Source organism: Chiloscyllium plagiosum, chromosome 23 (genome assembly GCF_004010195.1).
Source record: "Chiloscyllium plagiosum isolate BGI_BamShark_2017 chromosome 23, ASM401019v2, whole genome shotgun sequence".
NCBI classification, from domain to species: Eukaryota; Metazoa; Chordata; class Chondrichthyes; order Orectolobiformes; family Hemiscylliidae; genus Chiloscyllium; species Chiloscyllium plagiosum.
Genome location: NC_057732.1, coordinates 28,151,496 through 28,178,131, shown reverse-complemented (window position 1 = coordinate 28,178,131; position 26,636 = coordinate 28,151,496). Strand labels below are relative to the sequence as shown.

The 26,636-nt window shown below is 39.7% G+C and overlaps 1 protein-coding gene across 10 annotated transcripts in view; it reads right to left on the bottom strand.

Annotated features, from left to right (window-relative positions):
* LOC122561717 (voltage-dependent calcium channel subunit alpha-2/delta-1) overlaps positions 1 to 11,605 on the bottom strand; it is a 661,591-nt gene extending 649,986 nt beyond the window's left edge. For 4 of the 10 annotated variants that reach the window (XM_043713766.1, XM_043713767.1, XM_043713763.1 and 1 more), the window contains exon 1: positions 10,901 to 11,603. In XM_043713766.1, coding sequence (XP_043569701.1) covers positions 10,901 to 10,998 — 98 coding nt within the window. In that variant the 5' untranslated portion in view covers positions 10,999 to 11,603. Of the gene's footprint in view, positions 1 to 10,900 lie in introns of all 10 variants that reach the window. The other 6 variants (XM_043713768.1, XM_043713765.1, XM_043713760.1 and 3 more) reach the window with 5 other exon arrangements.
* Positions 11,606 to 26,636: the final 15,031 nt, after the last annotated feature.

The following is a 26,636-nucleotide window of genomic DNA, read 5'->3' as shown; positions in this document are numbered from 1 at the left end:
GTCTTCTATGGGCCAGCCAATTCTGTATCCTCTATCCCATGCCTCCTTACTTTCTGAATGAGTCTACCATAGGGAAACTTATAAAATGCCTTGCTAAAATCCATATATACCACATCCACTGCTCTACCTTTGTCACATCCTCAAGGAATTCAATAAGGTTTGAAAGGCATGACCAGCCTCTCAAAGCCATGCTGACTACCTCAATTCAAACTATGATTTTCCAAATAATCATAAATCCTATCTCTCAGAATCCTTTCCAATAATTTTCCCACCACCGACATAACACTGACTAGTCTGTAATTACCAGGGTTATCCCTATTCCCTTTCTTGAACAAGGAAATTACATTTGCCACCTTCCAATCATCAGGTACTACTCCAGTGGACAGTGAGGATGCAAAGATCATCGCCAGAGGCACAGCAATCTCTTCTCTCACTTCCGGTAAAACCTTGGGTATATCCCATCTGGCCCATGACTTACCTATTCTCATGTTTTTTTCAAAATTTCCAGCACATCTTCCTACTTAACATCAACCTGTTCGAGCATGTCAACCTGTTTCATGCTGTCCTCACAAATAACAAGATCCCTCTCATTAGGGAACATTGAAGCAAAGTATTCATTAAGGACCTGCCTACCTCCTCAGACTCCAGGCACAGGTTCCCTCCACTATCCCTGATTGGCCCTACCCTCATTCTGATCATCCTCTTGTTCCTCAAATAAGTGTAGAATACCTTGGGGCTTTCTGTAATTGTACCCGCTAAAGCTTTTTCATGCCCTCTTCTCGCTCTCCTATGTCCATTCCTCAGTTCCTTCTTGACCACCTTGTAACCCTCTAGAGCCCTGTCTGATCCTTGCCTCCTCAACCTTAAGTAAGCTTCCGTCTTCCTCTTGACTAGATGAACCACATCTCTTATCATCCAAGGTACCTTCACTCTACCATCCCCTCCTTGAATCAGTGGGACAAACCTATCCAGTACTCACAGCAAATGCTCCCTAAACAATCTCCACATTTCTGTCGTGCATTTCCCTGAGAATATCTGTTCCCAATTTATGCTCCACAGTTCCTGCCTAATAGCATTGAAGTTCCCCCTCCCCCAATTAAATACGTTCCCATACCATTTGCTCTTATCCCTCTCCATAATTATAGTAAAGCTCAGCGAGTTGTGACCACTATCACCAAAATGCTCTCCCACAGAGAGATCTGACATCTGACCTGGTTTGTTGCCAAGCACTAAATCCAATATGGCCTCCCCTCTAGTTGGACTACCTACATATTGAGTCAGAATCCTCCCTGTACACACTTGACAAAGTCTGCTCCATCCAAACTATTTGCACCAAGGAGGTTCCAATCAATATTTAGGAAGTTAACGTCACCCATGACAGCAACACTGTTACTTCTGCACCATTCCAAAATCTGCCTCCCAGTCTGCTCCTCAGTGTCTCTGTTGCTACTGAGGAAGCCAAAGAGAACTTCCAATAAAGTTTCCTCTTTCTGACTTCCACCCGTACTGACTCAATAGTCAAACCCTCCTCAACGACCTCCCTTTCTGCAGATGTGCCACTTGCCCACCACTTAACTCCACACACACACACACTGAGCATGTGGAGTTAAGTGGTGGGCAAGTGGCACATCTGCAGAAAGGGAGGTCGTTGAGGAGGGTTTGACTATTGAGTCAGTACGGGTGGAAGTCAGAAAGAGGAAACTTTATTGGAAGTTCTCTTTGGCTTCCTCAGTAGCAACAGAGACACTGAGGAGACACTGAGCGTGTGTGTGTGTGCATGAACATAGAGAGAGAGAGAGAGAGAGAGAACCTTTGTGCTTCTGTGTGTGTGTGTGTGTGTGTGTGTGAGAGAGGCACTGTGTGTGTGTGTGTGTGAGACTGAGTGAGTGAGTGAGTGAGAGAAAAAAAGAGAAAGAGAGTCACATATAAAACAGACTGAATCAGAATGGTTCATTTACTAACAGAATAAAATGAGTAAACCAGTTGACAGCTTCAGTTCATGTGGATTCTAAACTTATTTTGTTTTAAACCGAATTCTCAAGCTTCGACAGTGAGATTTGAACACATTAATCCACAATCATAACTACCTTATTTCTGTACTGAAGGGGAAGATAAATTTATGAAATAAAATCCAAGCAAATGAAATTTTCTTTTCTTTAGCAAAAAGGGCAAAGTGATCTCTGAGAAGATACAGGGTTAGAGATCGAAAAACTGCGGACGCTGGAATCCAAAGTAGACAAGCTGAAGGCTGGAAGAGCACAGCACGCCAAGCAGCATTAGGAGGTTGAGAAATCAACATTTCAGGTATAACCCTTCTTCAGGATTAGGTGTGGGGTATAGGAAGCTATAGATAAAACCGGGGGACGGGTAGCAGAATGGTGAGGTAGTGATAAGTGAACACAGGTAGTGGGTACAACCTGGTTGGTCAATGGGAGGGATGAATTCAATTGGTAGCTGGAAGGAATGGAGGTGGGGGGGAGGAGGTGGGACTGGAAAGGGAGTAGGGGGAAGGTTATTTAAAATTCAAGAACTTAGTGTTGAGTCCTCCAGGCAAAAGCTGCCCAAGCAGAAGATAAGGTGTTATTCCTCCAATTTGCAGCCTGATTCACCATGGCAATGGAGGAGGCCAAGGATGGATATGTCAGAGAGGGAGTGGGAAGGGGAATTGAAATGGCGGTAACTGGAGGTCAGGTTGGCTGTTTCGGACCCAGCGACAATATTCGCTGAACCGATCACCAAGTGTACATTGGATCTCACCGATATAGAGAAGACCACATTGGGAGCACTGGATGCAGGTGAACCTCTGTCTCACCTGGAAGGACGGTTTGTGGCCTTGGATGGAGGTGAGGGGAGTGGTATACAGGCATCATTGCATGTTTTTTCACTTATCGGAAGGTAGCAGGGAGGGTTGGAGGGGTTGGTGGGGAATGTGAACCAGGGAGTAGCAAAGGGAAGGTCCTTGCAGAAGGCAGAGCAAGGTGGGGGAGGGGAAGATGTTCTTGATGGTGGGGACTAATTAGAGTTGGTGGAAATGCTTGGGGATGACACGTTGGATGCAGTGGCTGTTGGAGTGGCAAGTGAGGACAAATAGGACCCAATCTTTTACATTTGAAGGCAAGGTGTTTTAGAGCAGTGGAGCAGGGAATGGAGAAGGTGCAGCAGAGGGCCGTCTGGTTGACAGAGGGGGGAAGCCACGTTGTTTGAAATAGGAGGACATCTGGAATGCTTGGGGTTGAATGTCTCCTCGTCTGAGCAGATGCGATGGAGGCAGAGGATTTGGGTAAAGAGGGTGGAATTTTTGCAGGATACAAGGTGGGAGGAGGTGTAGTCCAGATAGCTATGGGGGTGAGGGGATTGGTGTGCAGGCAGTATTGCATCTTTTTTTGCTTACGGGGAAGGTAGCGAGGAGGGTTGGAGGGGTTGGTGGGGAATGTGGCGCGAACCAGGGAGTTTATGGTAAATGTTTGTCCATAAACTGTCGCCAAAGATGGAAATGCAGAGGTCAAGAAAGGGGAGGGAGGTGTCTGAGATAGACCATGTGAATTTGAGGATGGGGTGGAAGTTGTGGGCAATGTCAATGAACTGCTCCAGTTCAGCCCGGGTGCAGGATGCAGCACCGATGCAGTCATTGATATAACGGCAGAAGAGTTTGGAAGAATGCCTGTGTACGTAATGGAGGGAGACTATTCGACATAATCGACAAAGAGGCAGGTGTAGCTAGGGCTCACACAAGTGCCCATGGCCTCTCCCTGAATTTGGAGAAAGTGGGAAGAATTGAAGGAAACGTTGTTGAGGGTGAGGATTAATTCAGCACTGGCAGTCAACTGTAAGCTTTTCTTTATACTTCCACAAATTAGTAAGGAAGTACAGAAAAATAAAACCTTATTTAATCTTCAAGCACATGCCCTCCACAGATCATTCAGAATTTTCCCTGTCAGTCAGAGTCTTACCCAACTTCATGAGATGAGGGAAATTATGATATGAAAATAAAAAGATGCTAGCTCTCTAGCTCAGAACCTCAATATTTCTTCCAATTTCTACCTGGTTATGTTGCCTCTGTAGGATATGTAACTGTGCTGTATACAAAGGTGAGAAAGTCATGTAGCATTTTAATCTCAGAGACATTAAGTCAGATCTAGGATTGGTAGTGAAAAGGAGACAGGAATAGGTGGCAGCATATGTTGGTAGGAATGTTGGTACAAAGAATGGTCAGTATGAAGTGAGGGAGAAAAGAAGTAACGTGTCTTGATGAAGGGTGGGAGGTGATTCATATTGCCAACATTAAGTGAAGGAGGTAAGAGGAAAAACATCCACAGCAGGTCAAAATAGAGAAAGGAAGAGCTGAGTCAATTTGAACTGAGGGATCGGCAAGGAGAGTGCTGGTTGGAATTGACAGTGGGAAAGAATTTATGTAGGAACTGAACAGGTAGGATTAAAGGCACCTGAGACTTGGAGCAATGGAGTTGAATAATAGCATCAACAAGGGAAGAAAATGTTAGCTTAAAATAAGGAATGATGGGTGAATGAATGCCAGTGTGAACAGCAGAGCAGAGATTAGCAGCAACAACAGAAGGGACTGGGTTGAAGAATGGCAGTGTGAATTGCAAAAGGAAAGGGAAACCAATGCCATGTAGACAGAGGACAAAAAGTGCTTCTGTGAAAGGGGTGAGGCAGAGGAAAACTGTTTCCATGCTGCTAGCACAAAATATAAATAATCTTAAATTTAACATCAAATCCCATAGCAAGTACCAATACATGCCCACAATTGCCCTCTAATCCTATGAAAGAAATTAGGCAGAAATTGCCACAGTTTTTGCTATAAACTTCCACAATACAAGCGAAGGAACACTGCATATATCTCCTGTCAAAACTTCAACAACATTGTGTCCTATTGCAATGTAGGTGTGCCTATATCATAAGTTTATATATTTTTTGAGTTGTATGCCCTCATGAAGCTACAGGTCAATTTTTGATAGTTTTCTGCAGGTACATGAATAGGCATATGGATCACAATGATAATATATGCCATCGGTCTTCAATTGTTATGCACCAAACCTGTGTGATATCAACTGAACCTTACAATAACACTGGCGAGTGACATTCCACTGATCACATAAACCTGGATCCAGCAGTGTGCAAAATGTAAGCATAGTGAAGATGAATGTCATAGTGGTAATATTACTGGACCAGTAATCCAGACTAGGGAGCTAATGATCGGGGAGCATTGATTTAAATCTCACTATAACAGATGATGAAATTTGAATTCAGTGGAAAAAAAAGTCTGGAATTTAGTGGAGGATAAAGGTAACAATGTAACGGCTAAGAATTATTGTAAAAACCCATCTGATTCACTAATGTCTCATTTGGGGAAGGAACCTGGTTCACACAATGTGGTTGACTCTTAATTACCCTCTGAGCAATTAGGGATGAGGAATCAATTCTAAATGTTTAAGGGTCACTGACCCTGAAAATGTTAACTCTGCTTTCCATCCATAGATATGTCGGAGGCTGAGGGATGACCTTACAGAGGTCTAGGAGATCATGAGACGCATGGATAGGGTGAATAGACAAGGTTTTTTCCCCCAGGGTAAGGGAGACCAAAACTAAAGAGGAAAAACTAAAGGGGAAGATTTCAACGGGACCGAAAGAGCAACTTTTTCACGCGGAAAGTAGTGTATGTATGGAGTGAGTTGCCAGAGGAAGTGATGGAGACTGGGACAATTATAACATTTAAAAGGCATCTGGAAGGGTACATGAATAGGAAGGGTTTAGAAGGATATGGGCCAAGTACTGGCAAATGGAACTAGATTAATTTAAAATATCTGGTTAGCATGAATGTATTGGACTGAAGGGTCTGTTTCCATGCTGTATACCTCTGTGACTCTATGACTCTAACCTACCAGACCTACGGAGTTTTCCAGCAATTACTATTTTGTTAGCAATAAGTTCTAACCTAGCTAGTGATGCACACATGAATGAATAAATAAAACTGATCACTGATCTCTATTCAAATGCTCATATATTCTTAAACAAACATTTATTGTGCTGTTTACGTTTATGGAAGAGGTTTCAAATCACATTTCATATGCCTGCTACTCTGTTTATAAAAGATATTTTAATCTCTTGTTTTATACGAAAAGGGCCCCTTATTCAAATCTTGGCTCTATCTCTATGATCCAGAAGTCAGAGATTGGGTCATCAGCTCAGAAGTGTCCATCTATAGCGCTGCTGTGTGGTTATAATGACACCTGTTAATACTGCCTCCCTATGTCCATTACAATGTTCATTTGTATTGACTTAATCTGTAAAACCATAATGGTATTTTACATTATTATTGATATATTGTCAGTGTAATATTCTGTTCTCAAATCAAAGAAACTTAATGCTAGATATTGGAAAGCACAGATGAATCTCACTAAAAGACACCAAGCTGGTTTCTTCTCAACGTGGCGAACCTTTCAGGACTTAGTTGTAAAATAAAGAGATAAACTCTGGGGTTGAGTGGGGCTTCTCAGCCCTGACAATACTGTCTGCTTCTTCCCTGCAGATGCCCTAGAACCAGTACCTATATAATGAACGGTTGTTCTGACCCCTCTACCCATTACAACAACAACTTACAACTTAAGTAGCATCTTTAACATGATGAAATGATGGGAGGAGCTTCAAAAGAACATTATCAAACAAATTTGCCTGTGTTATATTAACAGATATTCATTAGCCAAAACCTTGATCTAAGGTGTTGAGTTTGAGGTGCATATTAAAGGAGATTCGAAAGTCAGAGAAAAGCGAGATTTAGAGAAAATTCCAGTGCTTAGATGCAAGGCAGGCAAAGTCACAGCCACCAATCATGAAATCGGGGAAGTGCTCGAGTGTAGGAGTCTTGGAGGTTTATCAGGCTGAGATCAGAAAGTAGTTTTGTTTTGACTCTTTCTACACAGCAACCTTTGGTTTTAATTGGTGTGATGGTAAACATAATCAAACAGTTCCATCGCAACTATGCCATATAACCTCAAACCTAAAATTTGCCTTAATTAGTGTTATCAAAAGTTAAAAACAAACAAAACAAAACTTGAAATAAATTATTTTGGTCAACTTTCTAGCTTTGAAATAGTTATGCATAACATTTAGTCTTTGTCAAAACTTCCCTCTTGACTCAGTTTTACCCTCTACAATACCTCCTAGTGGAAAGTCCATGGATTAGATTAGATTCCCTACAGTAGGGAAACAGGCCCTTCAGCCCAACAAGTCCACACCGACCCTCCGAAGACTAACCCACCCAGACCCATTTCCCTACCCTATATTTACCCTTAACACTATGGGCAATTTAGCATGGCCAATTCACCAGACCTGTACATCTTTGAATTGTGGGAGGAAACTGGAGCACCCAGAGGAAACCCACGCAAACACGGGGAGAATGTGCAAATTCCACACATTCAGTCATACAAGGCTGGAATTGAACCCATGTCCCTGGTGCTGTGAGGCAGCAGTGCTAACCACTGAGTCACCATGCCGGTTTTAAATACTGAAAATACTGATAATTTATAGTGCATTTCTGTTTTATCTTTTAAATAGCTATGTGTCTTTAATTCATACACACCTACCTCTGATATATTACATCTCCCTAAGTTGCTGTAGTAACACTGTACAAGCTGAAAATATTGACTAGTTTTTAAAATAGTATGGCACCAAAAGAAACAGGGACAATGCTTTAAATGTAGATACAAAATCATTTCACATATACATAGTGGACTAGAAAGTTGGCCTGCTATACTACTTAATGGGTTAACAGACAATACCATTGATTGTTGGGACCAGCTGATAACTTCTCTACTTCTATATTTAGGCAACTCAGAGATGGCAGAATAACTCATTCCTAAAATATAGATCTGTACACTTGTGCTAGCTAACAGGTTTAAAAATATACCACAGCAAATTAGCAGGGACAGAGTGATGGCCCCATTCCTACAAGCACTAGTAATGCATAGCATCTGTGGTTAGCTACAAACACATTCTTTACATTCACACTATCAAAGTTAATACAATTTCATGTGGAAACAACCAATCAAGCCTCCTCTAAATAATATACCAGAGACTCTACTGAGATAACTTAAGCACAGCATGTGGCAAGCAGCTGTCACTGAAGGCTTCCTTTAACATAGAATATTAACTCTTCAAATACTTGTTCAGAAAAACAGCTTTATTTAATGGTAGGGAAACCAACTTTGGTTTTGAGCAATGTTTGCTTGGCATTTTTTCATCTGATGCCCTTGATATATGCCACTTGTGTCAAACTGGAAGTTAGCAACTGTCTAGTTTCCAGGGTACTTGCCTAAGCATTTGATGTCGCAACTGTACAAAATGATGTCTCCAAGCCAGCTTTCAGAGCCCACTCCAAATTCATTGCCATTAGGCAGTCCTGTACTGCATATGCTCTGCTTAGTTGTACTGACTTTTCACCTGTCTTTTCACCAGATATTAAAAGCACTGCCAAACAATTAACAATTTTTGTTCTGTTTCATGTCTGTGAAAGATGAAAATACTTAAATGGCATTTTATTTCTTGACCTTCTAATACCGCATCTATGGTCAAGAGAGAGCACAGGCAATTGTTCATTAGGCCTTTATCGGTGCTGTCATACAAAGTGAATTCACAGAGGGAATCAACAAGCATTGCTCTCACACACCTCCTAGTGGTTCCCTGTACGGTTCCAAGTAGCAAGAGCCTAAAAACAGGACGCCAGGTTCTACCCCAGTGAACTTATTATGGAAGCAAAGCAACTTTTATAATGGGAAAAATGTGGGAAAGCTTCTTAGAAATCTGCAGCTGCATTGGAATTAATATAAACCATGTAAATAATTCAATTGTGTCTTATTATATCAAATCTAGCAATTTTAAAATAGAATTTGTCATTGGCTTCTATACAGTACAAGCAGAATCCAGCAGGGAGGAGGGGTTAGCATGGTGGTAAAATCACTAGTCTAATGTTAATGTTCTAGGGACATGGGGTCAAGTATTATCACGGCAGGTGGCAAAATCTGAATTCAATAAATATCTGGAATTAGAGAAAATCACGCCTACGGGTAGCCATGTAAAATTGTCAATGGTTGTAAAATTATTTTTAAAATCTAAATAATAACCAAGATAACTGTAAATCAGAAACAAAAACAAAACTCTGCAGGCAGAGCTCAGCAGAACTGGCAGCATTTTTGGAGAGAAACCAGAGTTAACATTTCAGATCTGATGATCCTTCCTCAGAACATCAGAGTTCTGAGGAGGGATCATTGGACCGAAACATTAATTCTGATTTCTCTTTACAACTTCTGTATTTGCAAACAAAATGTAGTGCACTAATAGAAATCTGCTATCCTTCTCTGGCCTGGCCTACATTTGACTACAATACCACAGAAATGTTGCTACCTCTTAATGGACCTCTGGCAATGAATGATGGAAAGTCCCATGACCAAATTTTTTTAAAAGTGGATCGAAATTCAACATTTTAATCATTTGCAATTTGAGGCATTGTTTGTCCAAATTACTTTATTCTGCAATAACCTAAAGAAATGTGTTTATTAATACTACATAGCTTTCAAGCAAAAAACACATGCTCCCAAGTTTCTTGGAGGGATGGAATGAGATGGCTCAGAGTGCTACCAATACAATATTTTACATTTTGCTCATCAAAATGATTCTATTGGCGCCAAAAATGCCTGTGAAGTTTATGCCGCCACGTGCAACTAAAGTGCAGCACAAGATTTGTGTTCTTCAAAGTCAACAACCTGCTAGAACTGTCAATACTGTGGGGAAAAGGTCACATGCCAGACCACCACTGCCCCTGTTACAGCATCACATTCAAACATAAACCTGCTCCCATGGAATTAAAGCCTGGTTCATCATCCGATGGGTTAACTGTATTACCTTAATGAGACTAATCACCATCTATTAATGGAACCGCTTTTATTCTCTGGGATGGGAAGAGAGAGAGAGTTGAAATATATTACTGATTTAACAATGTTGAAAATATTCTATGCTAACCAACAACCAAAAAAGGAAAATGATTGCATGTTTAAAAAAAAACTCAAGAATTTCTATAATTCTGGTTAAGAACAGAACTCCGGACCTACACGTCCTTTTACTTTCTTGTTAGCAAACAGTCTTGTTTTTGGGATTAGTAGGGGGATGGGAAGAAGGGGGGAGGGAAGAGACTATAAATGCTATTGCCGTACGTTAACATCACATGCAAGTGACGCAGCAATGCTTTTGAACGTAGTTTATATAATTGTACCTTGTGTTTATAAACAAAGGAAAACGTGTTTAACACCTCTTGGTGAAGACGGCAGTGGCTCCTTTAAGAACTGACGGGATCAATCCCAGTGACAACAGTCACGGCAAACGTTCCCCAAATGATTTACTTTTTTTTATGAACTTTGGCAACAAGTTTATTGGAGCAACTTGATTGCCCGAATTCAGAAGGGAGAATACAGCAATCCAACTACCCCCCCCCCCCCATTCCAATTAAACATGGCAGCCCTGTCTGATTGACATATTACCATCGTTTTAGCCTAAATAGATGCTCACAAACAATAAACTTTTAGGGGTCTGCTTTGTCGTTCAGTAGAGGGTTGGAAGTTGAAAGAGGGCGAGAGATCAACCCAGTAAAGACGTCCAAATGTGTTAAAACTTCTCTGAATCAGTAATCGGTTAGCCAGATCGCAAATGCATCAGAAGATTTTGTTCCCTCTCTACAGCGATCTGTTTAATCAGAGATGCGCCGTGAGATACTGTACAGTACAACACTTCGTGTTGGCAAGCAAAGCAGCCACAGTCAGAGGCACTGGGCAGTGCACACACACACACGCAGTTACAACAAGGACAAGCAGCAAACTGGGTTATTGTTACTTACTCGTTAGCTTGAGGAAAGCTTTCTTGCGATGTACATGATAGCATCAGGCACAACTGTATAACTGCTATTAAACAGAGTGAGCTCCTGCAAGCAGCCATCTTCCACCGTGGATGTATTTTAAAACAAAGTGGGAGGGAAAATAAAAAAAATGCAAAATGAAAATAAATTTGTCCCAAGTTAATGTCAGGAAGAAGAGATTCCAAGAATAGGTTCACAACAGCAACAAATTCTAATAATCCCAAACTATCACATTAGCGGCTGATCTGAAGAGCCGCCATCAGCCCGGGTTCCATCTCCAAACAGCTTAGTTTTGTTTTTGTTTTTTTCTTCTTTTTCTTGGGTTGGGATTTATCCTGGGGCAGTGCAAACTGCTGGTGATCGCCACTGTCCTGGGTACTCAGTCCCCTCCTCCAATTGCCCTGTGAAACCAGTCTCATCAATCCCCTTCGCTCCCCCTCGAGTTTCCATACAAGGAATACCACAGACACACACTCGCTCTCCTCTCGGGGAGCCAGCGGCTGATCGCCTGTCACACAAACATCGCAGTCTAACCCTGGTTTATATCGACGCTGTTAAAGCGAGGTGCTGCGTGCCGAGGTGACGCTTTTAAAGCATTCACAAGGCGGGTTCTCCAATCGCGGCGGTGACTTTCTCGTTCGAAAAGCGTGTTATAAAAAAAACAAAAGAAAGGACTCAAAATTACAGTCTATAGATCAAAATGCACCACCTTCCATACTCTCGAAACGTCAACCCTGAGGTGTGTTTTATACCTTGAGACCAGCTGTTCTGATGTATATGATTGCTGGAAAGAATATCAAAGCTATATTGCAGTGGTTCATTTTTGCATATGACTAAGTTCCAGTTTGCCCTGTGAAGCTGCACAGCGCACGAGATAAAAGCTCATTTTTGAGGGGACGCAGCTCCTGCAAGAATAGAACTTTATCAGCAAATATCCCTTCCATATATTGCACAGAGGAAAAGCTTTTGTTTTTCTTAATTAAGAACTTAAAGAACGGAATCTTGCGGTCTTAAGAGCCTAAGCCTACTGATATGTGCGGTGGCAGAGACAAATATCTTTATAATAAAACCGAAAAGAACTGCGGATGCTGGAAATCAGAAACAAAAAAAATGAAATCGCTGTCAAAGCTCAGTAGGTCTGGCAGCATCTGTGCAGAGAAAGCATAGTTAAAGTTTCGGGTTAGAGTCCCGAGGAAGGGTCACTGGACAGGAAACTTTAACTGATTTCCCTCCACAGATGCTGCCAGACCCACTGAGCTTTTCCCGTAATTTCTGTTTTTGTATATTGAACGTTTCCTGGTTTCAGTGATTCTGTTCAAAAGGCTGCAGCCAGCCCCAGCTCTCTATGTAATCACTCTGAAACTTCCACTTGCACGGTGAGAATGCAGGAGCACCTATTATACTCCAGAAATTACTGTTGGTGATTCCAGTAGGGGTACCTAAATAGGTCTGTTTCATATTGTTTGGGCATTTTTTTAGTGCTGACATAGACTAATTTAAAAATATTCAACAGAAAAATATTCTGGAAACATTTGTTCATTCACATCATCCATAACAGTGACTACTCAATCTCTTGGAATGCAAGTGTTTAAACAAAGTTTTAAAATCTTGACTTTCATGAAAGGTATAAATTATATGTATACAATGTTTGTTGGTATGCAACCCTTTCTGCATATCAGGAACATTAACCTCCTTGACCCATTTAAAAGTTTGAAACTTTCTGTCCCAATTCATTTACTTTTATCCTTTTATGTGGTGTGGGTGATAACCAGTATTTATTGCTCATTCCTAATTATCCTTGAGAAGGTGGTATTGGGCCATGTTTGTAAACCAGTGCAGTCCATATGGATTTTAATGCCATGTCAGTGAAACAACAACAATTGTTTTTGTCAATCATTTAGGGGATGTGGGCATTACTGGCTGGCCAGCAGTTATTGCTAGTGGCCCTTGAGAAGGTATTGGTGAACTGCCTTCTTAAACCACTGAGTCCGCATGCTTCTGATAGGCCCACAATGCCTTTATGGAGGGAATTCACAGTGCACAAGATAAAAGCTCATCTCTGACACAGCGACAGTGAAGGAACTGTGATGTATTTATAAGTCAGAATGGGGAGTGGCTCATGTGATAGTGTCCCCTGTTTCTACTGCATTTGTCGTTCTAGACGGAAGTAGTCATAGGCTTGGAAGGTGCTGTCTCAGGAGCTCTAGTAAATTTCTGCATTGCACCTTGTTACTACTCAGTGTCAGTGGTGGTGTGTTTATATTTGTTCATATGCTGCTGATTAAGTTCTTCAGTGCAGAAACTTTACAGTTCTTCAGTGCAGAAAAGGCTGCATTCACATGATTATTAATGGAACTAAATAGTTGTGTTTCTAATTCCATCAAGCATTGTAAATATATTATTTATACTTTAATTGAAAGTCAAGATTTAAAATCTTTTAAACGTTACTGTTGATGGTATGAATAAGCAAACATTCCCTTAAGACCTTATCCTAAGGAACTCCTGCAGTAATGTTGCAGGACTGAGGTGATCAACCTCCAGCAACCTCAACCATCTTCCTTTGTGTTAAGTATGATACCAATCAGTGGAGCACTTTCCGCTTGATTCCCATTGACACCAGTTTTGCTTAGGTTCTTTAATTCTGCTGCCTTCATTCAAGGGCAATTACACTTACCTCACCTCTTGAGCCCACTGCTTTTGTATATGTTTGGACCAAGGTTACAATGAGGTCAGGGGTTAAGTATCCTTAGTAGTACCCAACTGAGCATCAATGAGTAGAGTTTTGCTAAGTGCCACTTAGTAGCACTGTTAATATGTTCCATGACTGATTACTCAGTGTAGACTGATGGAGCAGTAATTTGCAGGTTGGACTTGTCCTAGATTTCCACATTACTGGATAGAAGCCAGTGTTGTAGCTGTACTGGAATAATTTGGCTAAGGGAGTCACTGGTTCTGGAGCACAAGTCTTCAATATTATTGCCATAATGGTGTCAGATCTCATTATATTTGCAGTATCTAGTGTCTTTGACTGTTTGTTGTTATCACATAGAGAGAACTGAATAGATTGAAGATTGTCATCAGTGATACTGGGGATTTCAGGGAGAAGCTGAGAGTGATTAAATATTTGTGACTGAAGATTTCTGCACAATTGTCTACTACCAACTGCATGTGGCAGGACTACAGAGCTGACATCTGATCCAGTGGTTGTGGAATTGCTTAGCTCTATTTCTCATTCGTTGCTTCCACTGTTTGACACATGTTGTAGCTTCATGTGGTTTACATATCATTTTTAGGTGTGTCTGGTGTTGCACCTGGCATGTGCTCCTTCAATCTTATTTGAACCAGTTGATCTCTTGACTTCATAGTAATGAGGTCAACATTGTGTTTGAGTACAATTCTGCTGCTCTCATTGCACACAGTTCCTCATGGAAGCCAGGCTTTAGGTCTATATTTGATAGGTCTGTTGGACATTTGTCCCATTTAGTATGGTAATAGAGGGTATCCTCAATTTGAAGATGGAGCTTTATCTCACAAAGACTGTACAATTATCACTCAAACAGTCATAGAGTCCGATAGCATGGAGACAGACCCTTTGGCCCAAACTGGTCCACGCCAACCGAAAAGTCCATTCACGCTAACTCCATTTCCCTGCACTTGGCCCATATCCTTCTAAACCTTTTCTATCCATGTAGCTGTCCAAATAACTATTGAAACTATCACAGACAGATACATCTGTGACAGACAGATTATTTTTCGCTCTGTTTAGGACTCTGACAGCTTGGTCATTAGTAGTGTGACGGAACTGTTCATGATGATGAACATTCAAGTCCTCCACCCAGAACACATATGTTCCTTTGCCATTTTCAGTGCTTCTTCCTAGTGGTCTTCAATGTGGAGAAGTACTGAATCATTAGTTATGGGTGTGAGTGTATGATACATGGTAGTCAAGAGGAGGCTTCCTTTCTCATGTTTGACCTGATATCACCACACTTGAGTCCTGAGTCAATGTTGAGGACTCCCAGGCCAACTCCCTTCTGACCATTTACCCATTTTGCCACTGTACTGCTATCTCTGGTATGTCTATTTTGCTGATGGGACAGGACGTGATTCTCTAAGGGACAATCTAATGATGGTTTGCAGGCTGTTAATTAGTTAGTCTGCAGGATAACTCTCCCACTTTTGACTTAGGCACCCAGGATGACTTTGTAGGGTTGACAGCGCTGGGAGCGACGTTGTCATTTTCAGTGCCTAGGTCAGTGCCAAGTGATCCATCTGGTTTCATTCTTTATGAATGAATCAGACTCAGAATGCTATAAAAGGTGGGAGAGGTTCATGCTGACAAGTGGAACGTATCCTTCATTTAACCCTTACTGTCAGGGCAGGTGATAAAGCATAGTGCTCACTCATGGGCACATTGTCACCTAGTCTTCCCAGAGGTAAGGTTCTGTACTGACTGGGTTTGAAACCTTAATGAATACAAAATTACATCCAGCCAGAAAACAATGAGTTGCTTTAAATACGACATTATAAATTTCCTAGGACAGATTATGCACCCTTACATTGCTCAAAGGACGGAAGGTACATGGGCATCCACTTGATCATTCATAATATTACTGTTTCTGTCCCTATACGTCAGTGCAAAATGAGAAATACAGACCCACAGAAAAAAACTATTTCCTAAAGAAGACACTCAGAATTTCACTGCCAAATTCAATTTGAAGAGCTCACAGTATTATTTGAGCTTATAGGAACATTAGCAAAGACATTTTGCTATCATCGGGAGACAAAAATGAGGTTCTTTTTTATAATGATGTATGGTACAATGAGATTCCATTTTTTGTTTAAACATTGATTTTTGTCATTCACCAAATTGAAGATATCACCACTTTTGGGCGCAGTGTCACTATCAGACACTCCTAGGGTTTGTCAAATATGACAATAGGACACTTTAAACTGTTCTAATTATATTGTTTGACTCAACCCTCAGAAGATTCTTCCTTCTTGCACTTATTATCATTATTTTCAGCAAGAATGTCAATTTCATGTAGAACTTGGCATTTATATTTATTTTAAACAGAAAATGAATTCATTGACGAACATAAAAGACTGTTGAGAAAACACCCTATTGTTGACCTTCATTTTCAATTGAAAAAAGACTGATCAGAAGAGGATGTGATCCATATTTTTTGCAATGCTGAATATTGTAAGTAATATAGATATAAGGCAGTTTTTGACAGGAACTGTGAATGCGGAACCAGACACACCGGATTAAAATTAATAAAACATAGGTCAGACTATAAATCAGAAGCTTTCCTTGTTCCTTTCTCGAGGAGTGTATATTGTGGAATAGACTACAAGTAGATTAGGTAAAAACAATGACTGCAGATGCTGGAAACCAGATTCTGGATCAGTGGTGCTGGAAGAGCACAGCAGTTCAGGCAGCATTCGAGGAGCAGTAAAATCGACGTTTCGGGCAAAAGCCTACAAGTAGATTAGTGTAGAATGATACAGTACTGAAGGAGACCATTTGGCCCATCATGCATTTACCAAAAGATTATTCGTAGAGTTTATATCTGATATAGTGCTGGCTATAAATAAACATAACAATGGGATTACATAGAATAAAATGGGTGATATGTAGCTTGAATGAAGTTCCAGATCAGACATGAATAGTGAGAAGGATAAACTGCAAGAGGTTTATGAGCATTATGTAACATTTTGCCTAAACAAACTAGATGCAGTAAGTGAAGTAGATTTCATGATGGGATTGATTGTATCTGTTATCTGGAAACAATCTGTGCATTGGCCAAGAGTCTTTATTTTAATACTTTTAATGTCTTAACACTTTTCTGAATTTATGGTATCTCATTTGAAAGTTGAGTTGCTTTCACATTATAGAAATGTAGCTTGACCACGAGTGTTGGTTCTCCCTCTCTTGGTTGCATAAAGAAGGTTCACAGACACACAAAATCTTAGTCTGTAAATGTTACACTGACATGTGTTAGTGAGTTCCTGTGAAATAAATGCAGGGAGCTGATCCCTACACACATGCTTCAGTTCTCTGGTTTAAACAGCTCTATAGACACCAGGACTGATTCACAGGATTAACACAGGAAAGCAGCACATAAAGATCAGTCTTTCAAAGCAGGATCTGAGAATAAGTGTAACAGCGAAAGCCTCTTTAACTGACCCAAAATTCACAATATTTCTTTAATTCATAGAATTTTTCTGAATATGCTTAAAAGCACTATGTTTAGCCTTTCAGGTAATACTAGCTTTAAGTATTTAAAAACTGCTGTAAATTTCCCTGTGTAATATATTCAAAAATGCCATTGGAATTTTAAATGGTTAAAGCTCTTATTGCATAATGAAATGATGGCTTTAAAAGTTAATCAAAAAAAGATCCCCAGTCTGAATATTAGAAATCACTCTGCCATAATTTTTCACTTTTGAAAAATTGAGACAATTACATTTACAGCCCACAACCAAAATTTTAAAAATCCATCACCCTCACTGCAGCTCGAATGACATTTTTACATTTTTGTGATGTTTTATCTGCATTGTAAAATTACGGTGGTCAAATGAAAAGCAGTTAGCTACGTTTACAAAATTACTTTTAATCATGTATTCCTGAGGCTGAAAATCTAAAGTTCAACTGCATTAACACTTTTCTTTCAACAATGGTTGAATATCCTAATTCTCAAGCCCCATACTGAATGTTTATTTCAATGAGCTAAGGAACAGTAATGGTGTCATGTGGAACATGAGCTGTAGTTCAGCACAATGACATCCCCATTTTAATTTTACTGAAATGGATTATTACATTTGGGATATAAAAGCAAAAATACATGAAAAGATATATATGCTCTATTTGCAAAGAGAGGTAATAGTTGCTTTGTAAAAAGCAATTCTTTATTTTTCAGAATGAAATGTTTTCCTTTTTGTAATGCTATTTTAATGATGATCTTTCGCCACAATGCTACAGAGTTGACAAAGTTTTTTCAATCCACTTGGCATGTTTTCATAACCAAAATTCTCTCAATCACTCCCTTTTTCAAGTATCTAACTAATTTACCAATACATTTTCTTATTCTATCTCAACTGCCTCTTCAAAATTTAATGTCACACCATCAATTTTCGGTATAAAGTAGTTTAAGTCCAAACAACATGAACACATGTTCTTTTGTAAGATTGAACCAATATGTCTGTTCTTGTGTTTGTAGCAATATTATGACAGTTCATTTGGTTAGCTCACAAGCTTTAACTGTATTTTCAATTGCTCTTTTCTGCACTACTTCCAGTGCCTGAATATCCTTGCTGCAATGCAACAGTCAGAATTTTATATGTTATTTATAGTGTGGCATTTCAGTGCCTTATAAAGATTCATTATCACTTCCTGAAACTTATTTTCAACCATCCTAACTATACATTCAAAAACTATCTAGGTTCTCAGTACACTATCTACAGTGCTCCCAGATTCTGCTCTTATGTCTTGAAAACAAGAACTATTCAATTTATTTTCCCATTACTTTTTTCACTTCCCTTGTCTTACTTGTGCATGGTCAAGTTAAATGCCATTTGGCAGTCATCAGTCCAACTTTCCAATTTCAAAAACCTTTTGATATTTGGTTATCTGACCCCTATTATTTGAAATTTTACCTGTCTCCCAACTTGTTCTTTGCAAATTTACGTAACCAGATTTCCATTACAAGCTCAAAACCATTCCAACGCATTGTAAAAATGATGTCTCCAGTATTAATCGCTGTTATCCTATGAATAAACCTTGTGCTGTACAGCACAGTTCCATTCATAGACATTCTTCGCTTTATCTGATTTAGTGAATTGTCAACTCACTTCAGAAGTTGCTTGTTAGTTCCAGTTGTTACTTTCTCAACTAATAGCCTGAGTGGTACATTCCAAGGGTCTACTGAGATCTAAACATAGCACATTCACAAAGTTTCCATTGTCAGTAAAGTTGATTCTTAAGTTTTTTTAATTGAGATTTTCCTACCATAAAGCCATGTTGACTCTATTGCAAACCCACATAGTGAGTTCTTATTCCTTTGTGACTATAAATGGGAAGACGATGATGGAAGATTTTACATATCCCCAGTGTGACAAAGAAAAAATTGAAACTGAGTCATTTTTGTGCATCGCTTTCTAGCCATTACAGTGTTGTCACTGGCAGATGGCTGAGAGTGAGGCAGCACACATTATGCATATGCAAACCAGCAATAACAAACTAAAATAAAACAAAAACTGCTGCAAATAAACAGCAGGTGGCCAGTGAATTGGGGACTCAATTTCTAGCCTTAATGTTGTCACCTACAGATTCAAAGCCCACTGGGGGGGAGTTGCAAACAATGTTGAAAGGTGCACTTACACAGAGAAGGTTTTTATATAAATAACCTTTCAGGTATTGATCCATCATTATGAATTCTACTTGCAAATTAGCATTTTATTTCTACTTTCAGACATTGAAGATCTAATATAGCTCCAGCTATTTTTGACTTTATTTCCAATTGCTAACATTTGTTGTTTTTTTTCCATCTGTGATGGAGGACGCACATCAGAAAGAGATGGAAAATCTTGGAATAATAGAAATAAGATCTAATTTATCAAATCAAACTACCAAAGAGTGAAGGGGACAATTTAAATCTCAAAAAATACTCAAAAGGATGTGTTGAACTCAATCTATTGGCTTGAATCAGATTGAAAGGGATACCTTTGTTTTCTTTACCATCTGAACATTAAACATCACCAGAATGTAGGACTTGTCAGGATGATGAGGCACCTTCTACAGAATCTGAAACAAAAACACAAATTGCTGGAAAGGCAACAAGTCTGGCAGCAACTCAGGAGAAAAATCAGTGGACATTTAAGGTTCAGCGACCCTTCCTCAGAACAATTCAAAGAAAATCTCTTCAGTAGGAGTGTAGCTTCTTGTGTGGAATACATACACACACGCACATTATGTGTACAAGGATTTTCAACAAAGGCTAGGCAAGTTCAAATGCTATCAGCAAATGAAAGGCAAGTTCAAATAATCACTCTTAAAGGGAGACTATCACCATTAGTACATGTTTTAATGTGTTACAAGTAATTATTACTGCTTCTTTGAGATTTAATTTGCTCAGTGTCAGAGCAAATGAATTTGCTACTTGTTTTTTGGGTAGTGTCAGAATTGAGATTTTTTTTGTTAATTGTTTGATTAATAACTCTTGCTCACACTCCGCAAAGGAGTAAATTTTTCTGATGTGTGTTAATGTACAGATCCAGCTTTAGCATTATATTTGTACATATGACACATCTGAACTCTAGAAATATGCAATGAATAAATGCCTATACTTTGGTGAGTATGTTAACAAAGAACAGGGTAACAGGCAAATGTGTTTAATAGACAGCTTACAAAGAGCAAATTAAATCCCTTTTCTGTTCTTTTTGATGATGGAGTTTTTATTCTATATGTATTGGGTATACCAGACAAAATCGATTCAATGGTTTTGATATTGCTTTTACCTCCAAGTTTAAACAACCAAGTTTAACAATATCTCTGTAATGATGTTAATTAAATTTCCCTCAATCATCTGCCAGTCTGCAGGATAGTTATTCAGATAAAAAATATTAACGTTCATTATTGAAACATCACAGAAATATAAATAATATTAGAATTGTTAATGATAACTTGTTGTAATTGTTCGATGACTTAAAGAATATTTTGCACTGGCATGAATTTCCCCTGAAAGGGATCAGGAGCAGAGGCAGGAAGGTGTGTAATTACTGGCACCATTCCATCCCAGATCATTTTCTTAAAATTTGGGTCGGAAGCTGAACAGCTACCACCTGAAAGCAATAGATTGTGCAGTGATTGTAATGAGGCTGGCCAGCTGGACCTCATAGAGTATGAGTTCCCTGACTGACCAGATTAACAGACTCAATCAGCAAGCCCCGCTGACAGATAAACGTGGTGAGTGCCATAGATACTGACACTCTGATCTGACTCTGTATAACGCAGTACTATACTCAAGGTTTCTGATTCCTGATGAAGGGCTTTTGCCCAAAACATCGATTTTCCTGCTTTTCGGATGCTACCTGACCTGCTGTGCTTTTCCAGCACCACTCTAATCCTGACTCTAATCTCCAGCATCTGCAGTACCCACTTCTGCCTAGTTGATGTAAACCAATGGTGACTTGGTGATGGGATACTGGCTCTGTGGAGTTATTTCAGGTAGATTGCTCAACCCATTAAAAAAGCTCTTGATAAGAGGCCAACTGGAGTTTACGGGTCAACCTGCAGGAACCCGTACTTGCTGGAACATGCTGAAATGGAGATGCCTGGCAGCAACAGAGTGGGTACAAACTTTGAGACTCCTCCTCTCCCTACACACCTGGTTCAGCCACAGCTGGAGGCCACCTTGTCTTACTCTCGCAATTCCCAGCTGAATTGGATCAGCAGTACAATGATCTCCATCAACCGCAACCTTGTACTTAAGAGGCCATGAGGCTGAATGGGGTGGAAACTTTAAAACAAAAAGACAATGGTAAAACTAAAGCCATTCTTTTGAAATATCCATCACTGGGGTGCAAACAAGCTTGACAAAGCAGATATTTTGTGTAAAACCTGACCTGGGAGTTGTTCAACTTGACAACAGATGGAAAAATATTTCTTTCTTCAGAAATGTCATTTTTTACTTTGATTAACAGAAAAGGGGCATTGGTGAAACCACACCTGGAACATTGTATGAAATTTTGATCTCCTTATCTGTGGAAGGATGTTCTTGCTATACAGGAAGTGCAGTGAGGGTTTACCAAGTTGAATGTGGGAATGGCAGGACTGTCGTGTGAGGAGAGATTGAGTCAGCTAGGATTGTATTCACACAAGTTTGGAAAAATAAAGAGAATTGCATAGAAATCTGTAAAATTTATACAGGGCCAGACAGCTTAGATACTGGCAGCTCGTTCCCAGTGATGTGGGAGCCCAGGGTCAGAGTTGAAGAATAAGGGGTAAACCTTTTAGGACTGAGATGAGGAAAAATGTGTTTTCAATAAGGAGATAACTTAGTTTTAGAGGCTAAAGGGTTCAAGGGAAATGGGGCAAGGGCAGGATTAGGGTATTGAGCTCAATGATCAGCTGCAATCACATTTAAAGCTGGAGCAGGCTCAAAGGGTTAAATGTTTTGAGAATATGTTGCTGGAAAGGTCAGGCAGGTCAGGCTGCATCTGAGGAGCAGGAAAATTGATGTTTCGGGCTGGAGCCTTTCATCAGGAATCAAAGGGTTGAATGGTCTACTCCTGCTCCTATCTTCTATGTTTTTATGAATGGCTGTTCCACAATGGTGTTCAAGCAGCTCTGTCTGGATTTTATTACAAGGTTTTTAAATGTGTTAAGATGGTGCCTTAAAGTGGACATGCCCTCTCTAATCATTACCTGTCAGAGCAAGTTGCAGCTCATTTCATGCATCAGGGTTTCTTACTGGCCTTTAGCTTCGAGAGCCCACCCATTCACCATTCTGAATTGGACAGCAAGCACTTCTTTCAGCCTTTCATTCGCAAAGTCCAGGTCAGGTTGCTGCTCCGAAAACAGTGCAGGATGGGGACTCACATTTGACCACATCATGTGGTTTCCAAGCAAAATGCAAAATCCTGCCCCCTCTCTTAAAAGACTGGAAAGTGCAAGATCAAAGAGAGATCACTCACTTAGCAAGTCACATCTTTGAAATCAATCCGAACTTCATTTATTTAACATCTCAAACTGCTCTTAATGAAAAAATATATTCCTGATTTAATTCTACTTTTAATCCTAAAGTGAAATAAAATCAGCAAATGTCAGAAGTATATAGCAGGTTAATCAGCTGCAGAAAAATAAACAAAAAGAATAGCATTCAAAATTAACCTTTCACGTGTCAACCTTGGGTTAATGGTAACTTGTGGTTACAAAATTGTGGGTTCGAGCCCCAAACCTCAGGTATAAGTGGATAATCTAACCTGAAATGCTAGTATAGTGCTGAGGGTATTGTGTAATATTGTAAGATGTGCTGTTGTTTGTTTGAGATTTTAAACTCTGGCCATGTACATCAAAGATTCCATGGCACTCTTTGTGGGACACAAATGCCTTTCGAAACGAAAGGAGGGAAAATAGGAACGTCCGTCCAGTCTCACATATCTCTGCTGGCTACTTCAGGGTAACACTTATGAAGATTTGGAAGCAGTCTTCTGTCTATATTTTTAACTGCAGGTCGTCCAAGAAGAGGATAGAAATTTAAAATAAATAAAGACTCATCAACTCTTGATGGAATGAAAAGTCTAATATTTTCTATGTAATTGGATGACACTCTGCAGTATTTTCAGACTGAAACTGGCTCACGCATTTTCCTTCACTGTATCGACTTTGCAAATAATTGATGTCTTGGGAATTAACTGGGATTCAACCCAGTCAAATTAATAAGTTAAAACTATATGTTGACAGGTATGCATTGTTTTCCTAAACAATTTGGCACAGATTTTATTAGTGTCAGGGTGACAGATTGGGTGTGGTTTGGGCTGGGAATAAAGCCAAGGGGCCACTCTGGGATGAATTCACAGGTATAGGGACATTTCCTAGCAGTGGACTAAATGTCAGATTTGACTGAAAAGTGGCCTCCTAGCTGTTTCCCAGTAGTCTTGGATCTAGAGCCTCCATGGCGAGAAGAATGGGTAGCCAAGTAAACACCGCTTTGTAGTCCCAGGGTTATTGCTGGTCAATTGGATATACATCCTCAACTGCCTATAATTTTAGAAAATATTAAATTGCCTTCTCAAAGATATCTTCACGTGAAGAAGCTTCACGATATCCAGCCTGCCTCAGCAGTGACTCTCTCTCCCAGGGACCCTGCTGAGGCATCAGAGTTTCCGGCCCTCTGATTGGCCCAGCAGTGTCGACAGCCCCAGAGCCATCCTCAATTGGACAGCAAGCCACAAGGTGGCCAATTCAAAGGTGGCTCCCAGCTACATTGCCAATGTGGTCCTGGTCCATGGCTGTGTGGGAGCCTTCTATTATCCTAACATGGAGACATTCTTCTCTAGTAATTTCTGTCCTATGTGTTTTTAACATAAGAGTCAAATCATAGTTATAAATGTCACTCTGGCTTGTGGCTGAAAGTTTCCCTTGACACCACATAGCCATTATTTTAAGGCAGTTTTCAAATTGTTCTAAACTTTCTTCATGCCAGTTTGCTTTTATATAACTGCTGTCACTGTATAAGAGTGATAAGTTCAAAACTATGCTTAACTAAAGGGAAAGTGTTGTGCAGTGGATAAGCAAATTGCCCTTTCATGTCTAGGACACTGATACGTAGTCAGTCTAAGTGAACATGATAAAAATCTTCTCTTCCTGCTGACTGCATAGGTCAAATATGCAATCAGATTTTTTTTTTAAATCACAATTCCTAGCTGAATTGGATCAACAATACATAAACAGGCAATCTTGTACTCGAAGGTCATGAGGATAAATGAGGTGGAAAGTTAAAAACAAAAATGCACTCATAAATGGAACCATACTTCTCAAATGTGCATCAGTGGGGTGCAGAAAAGCTTTACAATGTGGTTGTTTTGTGTAAAACCTGAACCGGGAGTTACTCAATCTGACATTAGATGGAAAATTATTTCAATCCCAAGAAATGACATTTCTGTCTTTGATGAACATAAAAATAATCACAAAGAACATGAATCAAAATGGGCTGCAACACTTTACCTACTGTATTTATGTTACTTCTGGTGATTTTCTCTGTTTGTAAAAATTGAAGATGTAAAACTTTTCTTATGAACACAACTGTGTCACTACAGTAAAATACATTGAAACTAATGCAAGAGTCAATAAAATATTAGGGGAACAAAGAAACAACAGTTATCCTCTGGTTATTAGTGAAATTGTATTGTGGTCTCTTCAAACTCATTTTTACTGGCCTGGACACAGGAAATGAGTGCTACATGGCAACAGATAGTCCAAACCCCACTCAGTTTTAGGTCAAAGATCGTTTACATGAAACCAGTGGTCCCTAGCTGCCAGCCAGATTTCTCCAGGCAGCTGGCTAGTGAAGAGTATTTTGCTTCAAACCACTTTGGCGTGGCATTGGTCATACGGCTGGTACTGGGAGGGAGAGTTCAACTATCACCAGAGGGAGGGAACAATAATCAAGAAAGTGAGGAAACATCTTTAAAGAGGGAAGAGGTTAAGTATTGCGTGAGGGAGTGGACAGGGACGATATTTTCTGTGGAAGCTCTTTGGAAGTGGATCTTGGTTTGTTTGGGCATTTTGTAAGATGTCCATTTTCTCACATGCTTCAGAGAAGGATTTGACAAATAACTTGGAATTTGGTTTTTGAGTGAGTATTTGAGTTCACAAATGTGAACTGCAAATTGAACCTCTTACTGAAAATGGAGTGGTTTTAGTTCTCATTCCTACAACTTGCAGTCCTTCTTTAAAATAATTTGTAAAATCAACTTTGGTCAAGCATTTAATCCCCCTTCCTCATGCATTTACTCCTTGCTAATTTTTACCTGATAATATCTCTCTCAAGCACCTTTAGTCAGTTTAAAAACACTATGTAGGAACCAGTTGTGTTATTGTTCTGCTATTAGAAATCATCTGTTAAATAATACAGACCATGCTAAGAATTTCAAAAGAAACCAAATTAAATTCATCAGCTAGGCTCACAGTTTGATGTATTTGCACATACTAAGAGCTACATATACAAATATTCAAGACATTGTTTATGGAGGCAAAAGGAATTTGTACATATATTACACTTAAAGGGGTCATGAAGAGATCCAAACTCTGCAGCAGCCCCAAGTCAATGCTCTGACTAATGTGAGTCTATCTGCCTAGTCTGAGGGTTAAGATTGACAGTTAACTGTTCGTGCTGCAGCTCCATGCAATGATGGCACAACCAAACAGCACCTCTTCTCATTCTGTCTAAAATGGTGTATTTGTTTTTCCAAGTCTGTTTCTTGATTTGATAAGGGTAAAATGAGAAGTTTCAACTTCTAGTCTCCTTTTTAGCAATGTTTAACTGGAATTAACAAAAAAAAATGAGATACAGGATTATTATATGTTTAGCAATTGTCAATGAGTAAAGTATATCATTAGCATGACCTTCAGAAAAAATAATTAATTGTAATACACATTATCTGTGGGAACATAGTTAATTAGACAAAAAGACCAACATAGGCGGAGGTAGTACTGCAGTTGCTGGAGATTAGAGTGGTGCGAGAAAAGCACATCAGGTCAGGCAACATCCAAGGAGCAGGAAAATGTTCAAACCCGGATGTAGGTTTGCTCGCTGAGCTGGAAGGTTCATTTTCGGGCGTTTCATCAATATACTAGGTAACATCTTCAGTGAGCCTCAGGAAGAAACTCAAATCCATGAGAAGAATGATAATGATGTGATTTATTATAAAATTGTGGAAAATATGGATTGTCCATTTTGGCAGGAAGAATACAAAAAATATTTAACTGGTGAGAGATTGGAGAGCTCTGGGCAGCAGAAGGGTCTGGGTATCCTAGTGCACAAATTGTAAATGGTCAGTATGTAGGTAAATCCAATAACTGGGAAAGCTAACAGAATGTTTTAATTTATTTTGAGAGAAATCTAATATAAGTGTAGGGAGGTTTGCTTCAGATTTACAAGGGGCTAATGAGCCTACATCTGGAGTACTGTGCACAGAACTGGTCACCTTGTTT